Raw genomic sequence first — 11,336 nt, 5'->3', positions numbered from 1 at the left:
GAAGATTAGTAACATTTTTAATCATAAAATGTTAGGTCTTGCTTTCCACCGTATTTCAACTTGAAGTCTACATCCTGCATTTCCCACAGATATTCCCAAACTGTTGCTTCCAAACTTTTCAATTATAAACAAATCTTACAATGCCTTGATATTGAACATCTAAAACAAAATCCTCTTAAGTGTTCTTGCTCTTCTTCTTCTTTCAACTACAGTCCCGCTGGACACATTATCGGTGATATTAATATAGTTGAAAATGAAGACCTAAAAGCAATCATCTTAATAGGTCCTAAATACATAGAGTCCCGATCTTTTGATTGGCGAAAGTTTGTTTGTATTTTAACTTTTTTCCACTCATATTGAGACGCCACCACATGTCGGTAGAGAGCTGCAAATTTAGACCTGTACTCGGTACTTACGGTCTTTAAGCAGTGAGGGATCTTTTTGTGTCAGCACCTACTGTGACACGGGAACTCGGTTTATAAGGTATCATTTGAAGGACCGGTCTCCACGTCCTGTATTGGGAATCAAATCTGCGACGTGAGCATCAACTCCTTACTCGCAGCTCTAGAGCAAACGCTCTAACCACTGTGCCACGCGGGCGACAGAATTCTGAATTCTATCGAAGATTATGCCAGACGTTGAGCTGAATATGAAAGGGAAGACCTGAACACATTGTATGAAAGATTAAGTGTTTTAAAGATATATCAAACAATCGTATTAGAAAGTCAAAGGACAATATGGAAACCATCTATCCTTACTTTTACACTAAATCGGAGGTGATAAAAGAATTAGAAAGACTACATGACCAAAATGTAATGGTTCCAGCAGACAAGCCTTGTAACAATACTGTCCTTGTTTGTAATACTCATTATTATAACTGTACTTTAGAAGAACTTGGTTTTAAGTCTATGTCTTGAAATCCAACTTATACTCGCAGTTCACTTTCTAAAGATGAAATTCTTCAAAATCACATTTCAGTGTTCAATACTATAAACATTCCAGTCAACCAAGGTGAGTTCGATCTACCCTACCTATACTAAATACTGGATTCCTAAACTTCATAAAAATCCTTACAGACAGAGATACATTGCTCGGTCCAGCAAATGCCCTACCAAGCCCCTATATTTACTCTTTACAAAAAATGTAAAGGGGAAACTTCAAATGTACTGTGCTACAGCATATTCTAAAAGTGCTGTAAATCAGATGTTCATTCTCAAAAACTTCAAAGAACTTTTAGAAAATTTAAAATCACTAATGTTTTCTACAGTCAATAACATCAAAACGTACGAATTTTCTACACTTTATACAACAATTCCTCACGATAAATGAAAAACTAGGTTTTTTGATATCATAGACAACTGCTTTTTCAATTAAAAATGAAACTCGGAAATTTTCGCATCTTGAATTGTTCAGCAAAGTATAACTTTGTTAAAAATCACTCTGATCTACACAATAGGAATCTGAAGTTGATATTTAAAGGATGCTGGAGTTCCTTATTTACATTAATGTAGTCTTCGGAGTCCAGGTCTTCCAACAAACAATTGGAAATCCGATGGGCACTAATTATGCTCCTTTGTTAGCCGAGCTGTTTTTATATTCCTATGAAGCAGAATTCATTCAAAAATTTTCACATGAGAAAAAGAGAACACATGCTGCGGCCTTCATCTCGACATTCATATATATAGATGTTTTATCAATTAACAATAGTTACTTCCATGTCGACTGTATATATCCAAGTGGGTTTGAAATAAAAAAAACACAGAGTGTCTTTAGACAGTGTCTGACTATAGACGATAAGGGCCAACTAACAAGTAAATTGTATGACAAACGAGATGACTTCAGCTTTTCCATTGTCAACTTTCCTTATTTGTGTAGTAATATTCCGCTAACACCTGCATATTGGGTTTACGTCTCTCAACTTATTTGATACTCAAGAACATGCTCTGAGTACGAACAATTTTTAAACCGGGACAGGCTCCTGACAGATAATTTGACGTTACAGGGATTTCAACAACCTCGTTTAAAGTCAGCATTTCGTAAATTCTATGGTCGTTATAATGACCTTGTTAGCAAATATAACCTATAAATGGGTCGTTTTTTAGGCTGGTGTGTTTCATATCAATTGTTTTAATTTATACTAAGTTTGACTACGGAATGCTTGTCTACCTGGTCAATACATAGGGCTCATGACGGGTGTGACTGGTCAACAGGGATGCTTACTCCTCCTAAAAACCTGATCCCAACTCTGGAATTTCTGGAGGGGGGGGGGGTTCCGTGATTTATGCCATGTTCACAGATTTGTATTGTTTGTAGATTTTTAGATCGATCATTGTTCGTTATCTGCACCTTTTTCATCATAAGCTGTCAAAAGTGGATCAAGCAGAACCACGCAAACACACAGACAATCAATGACATTTAAGTTGAAGTAGTTAAAACGGATAATGCAAAACTTATTACATAGTTTCCATCTTTAGGCTTCCTGCTCAATACAACCTTGATTAAATAAAGATTTTTCAAAAGAATTTTCAGCTGCGTTAAAAAATCTCTTACCTCACCTGCGTGTACATTACAATAAGAAAAAAAAAATATCTGAGATAAGAAAACGGCCCTGTCATGTTTTATATATAACATGCTAGAATTTAGAGTGATCTCCCCATACTATTCTGATAATGTGTTGAAAAGGACTCTGCTACAGATTTTCTAATATCACACATTCCACTTTTCATCCATTGACTGTTTAGTTTCAAGTGATGATCAAAGACATTTTACGAAGACAAAAAAATTAATAATGAAAAATAAAAAAAATAAAAAATAATATAGTGGGTTTAAGTTAAGTTTTTTTTACGGATTATTGTAACGCTCAAGATAACAATGAAAAACATTCAACTTATTTATTGACTTTCATTAGTCATATAACATTTATATGGTTAAATGAATGTATGTTCCCCTTTGGTCTTCATTCAGATCAAACTCTTCGCTAAAATTGAAACTGAAAATGCTTCTGCTTCAACCGTGCCTGAAAAGAAATAAAAATATAGGTAATGTTATAATGTAAGAAAACTGTGTTATTCATGCCTCAATTACATCAGTAATTCTTCCATAATTAATTAACACTGATTGATCGACATTTTCGTCTATGGCAGATAAAATGTTAAAAAGTACAAACTGAGAGCAGTAAAAACACAGACCCCTGAAAACATTAGAGGAGCGATCTGGTGCCACATGGGAGGTAGCATCTACTTTGTATCGCGATTACCTCACATTTATCTAACTTAACGCCGCTCTTTTGCGGCGAAGTCGAGGAAACTGTAAATCTCGCGAGATTTCCGGGGCATGAATATTACTTACGGTAATTCGAACAATTAGTATGCCGAAAGTACTATGTATTGCAACGGGTTGAACTTCAAATAGTAGGTTGTCTAATTTGGAATGTTTAAAATTTTTTATCAGCTTCCAAAAGTAACGATAATCAGAAAGAAATGCTTGAATTTAATAAGAAGAGTCGGCTTACTAAAAAAAGTATCAATGAAAATGTAACACATGAGGACTAGGTTCTCTTAAAATTTATAAACGTGGTTCAGTGAATGTTCCGCAAGATATTTCACCAGCACTTCTTTCATATCTGCCCTTTAAAAATCCACAATTCTTGATCTCGCGTTGAATGCAACAGCACATTCCCCCAGCTAACAGACGTTTCCTACCTTCACCGCGAAAGAGTTCCATTAAGTTAAGTAATCGCGATCAGGTGCCACATGGGAGGTAGAATCTATTATAGACACAGTACAAATTGAGAGCATATCAAACACAGACCCCTGAAAACATCAGAGGAGGGATTAGGTGCCACAGAGGAGGAAGCATCCCCTGTTGAACAGTCACACCCAACATGAGCTCCTTGTCATGATCGGGCAAACGGAAAATCTGTAGACAATTCAGTGTGAAAATAATGGCCTAACAATTTGTATGAAAAACTTCAGTCAATATTCGACATCATGTAGATTGTATTTGCTGACAAGGTCGTATCGACCATAGAATTTGCGAAATATTGACTTTAAACGAGACTATTGATATTCTTGTTTCAACATCTTTCAAGAACTGCACAACAGGAGATTTCTTTTGTTTTCATGTGGTAGTTTATTAATAAATTCTGCTTCATATGAATAAAAGACTACTAGTTAAGAAGCACAAGAAGTGCCCAGGGAAATTCCAACTGCTTGTTAGAAGACCTGGTTTCCAGAGACTACATAGATATTGCCAATCAGGAACCCGAGCATCTTTTTAATTTTATTCTCATGGTACTTCTGTGTATTATTAGAATGATTTTTAACAAAGTATGTTTGTAGATATCATTGACAAAATATGAATTTTTGTGAGTTCCATATTTATTGAAGAAGCATTTTCTATGATGACTAAATGCCAGGTCTTTAATTTAACGTGAGAAATGATTGTACTTAATGCTGAAAAGTAATAGGTTTAGATGCTATTGAGTTTGGCAAACTTTTTTGATTTCAAATTTTCTTCAATTTCTTTTGAGCTTTTTTAGTACCCATATTTGAGGGTCAAAAGTTCACAGGTCAGCTGGCGTTTGTTGAAATTAACAGCCTTACAATCGCTGTGATAAGAACACTGGTGCACACACATCTTCTGGCCGATCAAATCCAGAGTTTGAAGCGAGCTATTTTTTAGTTTTGATTCTGGTATTGTCATTGGAGTGCATCCTTGTATATTCACATTCACCAATAATTCCAAAACACAAATAACGAGAATCCGCTTCTTCTCAAGAACAGCAAAGCCATGATTGGTCATATTTATAGGGAAGCATCCTTAGGTGATGTAGATTCAAATTTGTTCAAAATAAGACTCCCAGGAGAATACAGGGGCATATTTGTCATATCAATTCATAAGCCATTTCCTAGCCAGAGCGCTCAGGTGAGCGATGTGGCCCCTGGGCCTATTGTTGTGTTTTAATGTCCATTTACAATTTAATACCTTTTTTGTTCATGACAAGTTGTATTTTTATAAAAATTTTCACATACTCCAAAAGTGCAAGGAAGTTCTGTTTTTGAATTCCTTTTAAGATTTAAATTTTATATTCTAGGCTACACAAGAGGAGGGACACAGTTACAGAACTTCCAGAGTGTGGGACTGTCTAACTTTGCTTTTAACTCCCAAGTGACTCTGACTCATGATTCCTATATTTACATCACTGCCATAGCCCAGAATTCAGCTGGTTTACAGGATGTTTCTTATTCAGATAAAATTCTGGTAGACCTTACCCCTCCCAGAATAGAAGAAGTCCTAGATGGTGATTTGTTAGGTATATAGTTTTAACACTGATGAAAAGCAGTTATCTTTTCAAATTATGGAACATTTTGTATTTTGAGTGAGATATAAAAGTGGTATTAAGCTGTACATTTACCTGAACATGCCAAAAATAATAATGAACTGTATTGTTTCTTTGTTATACATAACCATGGTTGTTAAGCTGAATAGATTTTAGTTTTGCAGTTTTTTTTGTGCAAGGATGTCCTGTTACCCAAGCAATTGGCATTATTAGAATGATTAGAGAAGTTTACACTAGTCTTGATTCCCTATGTTGCAGGAGAAGATCTTGATGCTTGGAAGGAGAACACTGTGTATGTCAACTGGAAAGTGACAGATGATGAATCTGGTCTGGAATACTGTGAATGGGCTATAGGTAATGATTAGTTACAGGGAAAGGAAAGAAAGGAAACCCAAATGTGGGCAACAATTTTCACTAAGAAAGGAGTTATACATGTATATTGAGATTATGTAGGTTTGGATATAGATATTTTAGTTATTGAAATGTTCAGATAAACAAAAGCAGATCTGAAACAGAAATAAGCAAAAGATTTTGAACATGAAAAGAGTTTAATTTAAAATACTGCTTGTTGTTTCTCTCATAGGTTATCAACCAAAAGGCATTGAAGTACAAAGTTTTGAGAAAATCAAGATTGATGACAGAAAAGCTTACAAAGATTTTGATCCAAGCCTACTTCAGGGGAAGACTGTATACTCTACAATACAGTGCCAGAACAAAGCAGGCTTACTGTTCAGTTTATCATCAAACGGAGTGACCATATTTGACCAGCCACCATCAATGGCTTCCGCTGTAATACAGACACGACCATTGTCAGTGACAGAGTACCCAGCTATGGATTATTATCAGAGCATAGACAACAGTCTGAGAATTGTATGGAGTGGAGTGGTAGACAAGATTGGAGTACAGCAGTACAAGGTTTGTAAGAGTTCAGAACTAACTGAACAATAAGTCTGACCATTTTGATCACTTAGGACTCTTGTATAAAATAGTTTATTACAGTAAAAGGAGCAGGACTGTACGAAGCATGAAATTTAAGTTTGGGAGGCACAACCCAACAGAAATTCTTGACAAGCAAAAAAGAAAAAGAAAGAAAAGGTCATCAGTCATTTTTGAGGGGGCACAAGGGCAATTTTCTAATGCATTGTATTTTACTTGCAAAACTATTGAGGGGGCACAACTGTAAATTACCCTTGTTTTCTATAGTAAAGTATATACTGGCAAAACTATTGGGGGAGGGTGCTCAGCTCCCCTACAGGCCAAAGGAGGGTCCAGAGTTGTAATCCATTTCTAGTTTCTGCATTTTTTTTCCAATGGCATCCTCTGAAAAACCAGGTTGATTACGCTTTGTTCCTTTCTCCATCATCACTTGTGGGTCCATTCACACCTGTTCACTTGTTCTCATGAATAGTTAATGAGACAGTTTGATTGGTTGCACTGGAAAGACTGGGAAAACCAAAAAATATTTGTGAAATCAGTAAGTTCCTTTCAAAGCTTTTTCTTTCATATTTGAACAGGGTTGAGCTTTTTGGCACACATGTTTCAGGCAAATTCTTTGAAGTTTGGAATGCACATAATTAAAACACATCCCTGTAATATTCCAGACTTGTGTTTGAGGACAGGGATCTATATTATGGTCAGTCATGTATTTTTTGCATAGAAAATGTAATTTCATTGGGCACAGCCATATTGTTTTTTATGCCCCGGGATCGAAAGATCCCGGGGGTATATTGTTTTTGTCCTGTCTGTCTGTTTGTCTTTGTGTGTCTGTTTGTTGTCAACCTTAACCTTGCCCATAACTTTTGATTGGTTGGAGCTATGACTTTCATATTTCACATGTGTATTCCTTGTGACAAGACCTTTCTTTGGGTACCATCATATTTGACCTTTTGACCTTGGAGTTCGACCCTCTTTTGCAAAATTTTATGAGACTTTAACCTTGGCCATAACTTCTGAACAGTTGGTGTTTGGGGTTTCAAACTTCACATGTGTATTCTTTGTGACAAGGCCTTCCTTTGAATACCAACAACTTTGACATTTTGACCTTGACCTTTGAGTTTGACCTACTTTTGAAAAAACTTGAACCTTGGCCATAACTTTTGAACAGTTGGTGCTTGGGGTTTCAAACTTCACTAGTGTATTCCTTGTGACAAGACCTTCCTCTGGATATCAACCTCTTTGACCCTTTGACCTTGACCTAGGAGTTTGACCTACTTTTGAAAAACTTTAACCTTGGCCATAACTTTTGAATGGTTGATGCTAGGGCTTTCATACTTCATATACAGTGGCTGCAACATTATTGTTGACAAACCAGTCGTGTAGAATCGTTTGTGCAACGTGCATGATCATTCGTGTAAGATGCGAGATTGTGCATGTATTAGACTCAATCGTTTGCGTTTTTAATCGTGCGTGATCCTGCATTAAGAAACATGTAAATTTCGTTTTGTAAGTTTTTATCGAAATGTTATTTGTTATAGAAGCATTTCGCTTGTCTTTTTTTTAATCCAAATAAAATAAATGAAGCGCGATTTACATAATTGAAAGCAGAATGAACTAATTATCGCTTGGAAATAAGCAATGTAGTAAGTCGAACAATATTGTGTTCTCATCAAATAGCGTGATTTTTTTGTGATAAACCGTACTTAGATGTTTAAGGATTTTTTCTCTGATATTAATTATGTTTACTGCAAATTATGGTTATGATATTTTTAAAATCAATAGATCAAAAATAGATATTTTTACAATAAATAAACAATTCTAAATGCTTACATAAATATTTAGTCAGTGAATGTACATGTACATGACATGATTGTTGGGGTTTCGTTTATCAGTGTTTCTCTCTGGAGCTTACTTTTATTTATTTTTATTTTATAATTTCTACAAAAAAATGATTTGTAAAATAATTTTGATTTTAGAGATTCACAGATGGAAACATGGATATAACTTATAATTTAATTCATTTTCATGCCATTTTTTTTTCAAACTTATCCCTTTCTGCATATTTTGAAATCCAATTCAATCAAAATTCACAGTCCACCTACATGTACATCTTCTGATAGAAGGGGGGAAAAAATCAGTTTTATTACGTGAATAATTATTTGTAATCTAAAATAAGTCTTACATGTATTTAGTTCCAGAAATATCCATTTCTATTTTTTATTTTTTTTCATTTTTCAAAGTCGATGAAATAATATCATTCAATAACTATTTGAAATTTAAAATAAGTATTAAGCCTTATTTTATTTTGAAAATATCCATTCCTAAAGAATTTGAACTATTTTGCGTGAAGAATTGTTTTTGTGTTAGCTATCGTGTAAGATCATGTAACATGTAGAATCTTGTGCGTGAAGGATCTTTCGTGTAACAGATTTTATCATGCATTAATCGTGCGGAATCGTTCATGTAACGTGATCGTTCGTGTAAGTTGTCAACAACAACATTGCAGCCACTGTATGTAATCCTGGTGACATCACCTTCCTTTGGATACCAACCACTTTGACCCTTTGACCTTGACATAGGAGTTTGACCTACTTTTGAAAAACTTTAACCTTGGCCATAACTTTTGAATGGTTGGTGCTAGGGCTTTCATACTTCACATATGTAATCCTTGTGACAAGACCTTCCTTTGGATACCAACCACTTTGACCTTGACCTTGACTTTTTACTTACTTTTAAAAAACTTTAACCTTGGACATAACTTTTGAACAGTTGCAGCTAGGGCTTTCAAATTTCACAGGTATATTCCTCGAGACAAGACTTTTCTTTGGGTACCAACTTTTTTATCTTTTGACCTGGATTTTGACTTGCATTTGAGAAACTTTAACCTTTGCCATAAGCTGCCATACGGGGGCATCAGTGTTTCACAAACACATCTTGTTGATAGCTAGTTAATGTTAAAGAATAGGTGGCCCTTTCCCTCTTTGATTAATTTGATTGGACAGTAAATTCAAACATTCGTGAGAACAAGCAAAGTGGTATGCATGAACCCATGGTTGATAAGGAGAGGAATGAAGCTTAAGCAACTGTGGATTTCTGATGATACTCCTCTGGTTACTTTTGCTGACCCAAAATGTTATCACCAAAAAGCAAAGACCTTTAAGGAAGGGGGAATGTGATGGTTTATGTTAGGGTATATAGTAGCTAAAACTGACTAAAATGTTTTAAATTTTTCTTTGTAGATATCCGTGAATAGCAACAAGTATAATTTGGATGGTGAGGGACTTTCGTTTTCTGATGCTCAAGACGTGCTCTTTGCCAGTGTAAGAAATGTTGACCTTGGTCAAGGACAAACAAATGTTACGCTACAGGCTATAAATAAACTTCTGGAGCGCAGCATCCCTCTTCATTATAATCTGACTGTGGTTACAGACAAGCCCATGAAAGATGGTGAGTGCAAGTTTAAAAATGAAAAACAGTATCTCCTGTAACCGTATATATTTTGGCTTTACAACCCTCACCATCCATTACCCCCTAAAAAAAAAAGTCTAATTCTTACTGTGATTTATTTTAATGTTCCCTCCATCTTGAGTGTGGATGAGAACATACATATGTTTGCTTTATAATGTGAAAGTTCCTTTTTATTCACGAAAGTTTCGCATTATAACACGATTTTTTTTTTCTACAATAATGAGCTCAAGAATACATACATGTATGTTTACACAAGTTCACAGAAGAGAATAATAAGGCAGCATAGATTGAGGGAGAGTACTCACATGCATCAGTAGTCCTCCATTTTAGCATTTTATTAAAGACAACATCTTGATTTTTCTCTAGAATCTGAGATAAAAGTATGCTTCAGGTTGTTGAAAGACAGATGTTGTTTTCACAAATCCATCTATTCAGGCCAACAATAAAAATTGATTTGTTTGATGTACTCCCTCTGACCCATCAAAATCATCCCAACTTGATCCTCTTTTTTTCAGACATATAATTTAATTTTTTGTTTTGTTTACAGGGAAATGCAGATTGTATATTTTTTAAATAAGTTTTATCATTTTTCAAAGATTCTTTTTAATGTTAAGGCTTTTATTGCAATAAAAGCTGTCCTTTTACTTACATTTTATATTTTATGAAAACATCAATAATTTTTTCCAAGTATGTGGTTATAATGACAATTAGCGTTGTTGTAGGTACTTTAAAAAAACTACCTACCAATGCACCTTGAAAAATGGGGGATGGCGTACAGCAGACAAAATTTTTTTAAATCATGGCCTCAGGGACAAAATGTTAAATACTGGTATTTATTTACCTGATTTACATGCAGACATTTCTTTTTTTCTCTTTATATGAATGTGTGTACCTTGAAGAAAAAAATTAAATGTTTGCAACTAGTAGAATTATTTTAAAAATATCCCCTTTCTTTGTAGCTTCTAAACAACTCTCTTTAACGTGGCATGATGGAAACAAAGAATTTGTTGTATCATGGGATGGAATTTTTACCTCCAGTCATCCACTGAGGTTTGAAGTATCAGCTGGAACTGCATTGGGTGGGGGTAACATCATCCAATGGCAAGAGACCCGTGCCACTAGTATAACATTTGGACTACCAGAATCGGTGACTGGTACTTCACGACTCAAGGTCTACATGATTGTTCGTGCCATAACAGCTGGTGGAGATTACAGTGATATACTTGGAACTATCACCTTACCTGCCTAATCAAAGGGGAGATTCAAATTCAACACTTTCTATAAAATTTTTTGAAAAATTTATATAGAATACATGCATATTTTGTGTATAATAGACCATGCATTTACACAAAGGTAATTTTTACATTTGGTAAAAAAAATTAGAGTTAAGTGGCTTTTTTTTTCTTCTTGATGAACCAGAACAAGAGATATGTTTTAACTCAGTTCAAATTAATTAGTACTTGTTATAATTATCAACACAAGGAATATACATGTAAGATGTCACATTTATTCACTGGTGTTACCATTGCTGCTTAGTTTCAAGTCCAGATGCTGCTTCTCTCTTTTTTACATGTAACTTGAGAACAAACCA

General features: G+C 34.8%; 1 protein-coding gene across 1 annotated transcript; it reads left to right on the top strand.

Annotated features, from left to right (window-relative positions):
• The first annotated feature begins 737 nt into the window (after positions 1-737).
• Positions 738-11,104, top strand: LOC133189652 (uncharacterized). The gene is made up of 7 exons (XM_061325053.1): positions 738-837; positions 979-1,011; positions 5,096-5,314; positions 5,600-5,695; positions 5,925-6,256; positions 9,517-9,724; positions 10,705-11,104. Exons 1-7 carry the CDS (start codon positions 738-740, stop codon positions 10,992-10,994), a joined length of 1,278 nt encoding a protein of 425 aa, XP_061181037.1. The 3' UTR covers positions 10,995-11,104.
• Positions 11,105-11,336: the final 232 nt, after the last annotated feature.

This window comes from Saccostrea echinata, unplaced genomic scaffold, assembly GCF_033153115.1.
Source record: "Saccostrea echinata isolate AGI-Se365-2 ecotype Australia unplaced genomic scaffold, CSIRO_AGI_Sech_v1 ptg000019l, whole genome shotgun sequence".
Taxonomy (NCBI): domain Eukaryota; kingdom Metazoa; phylum Mollusca; class Bivalvia; order Ostreida; family Ostreidae; genus Saccostrea; species Saccostrea echinata.
Note: the sequence above shows the minus strand (reverse complement) of the source record. Positions and strands in the feature narration are given on the sequence as shown.

Excerpts from the sequence above, each read along its gene's own strand:
- LOC133189652 (XM_061325053.1), top strand. The coding sequence starts at position 738 with ATGGAAACCATCTATCCTTACTTTTACACTAAATCGGAGGTGATAAAA. Across the intron at positions 838-978 it reads GGTTCCAGCAGACAAGCCTT|TGTTCAATACTATAAACATT; the intron begins GTAACAATACTG and ends ATCACATTTCAG. Across the intron at positions 5,696-5,924 it reads ATACTGTGAATGGGCTATAG|GTTATCAACCAAAAGGCATT; the intron begins GTAATGATTAGT and ends TTTCTCTCATAG.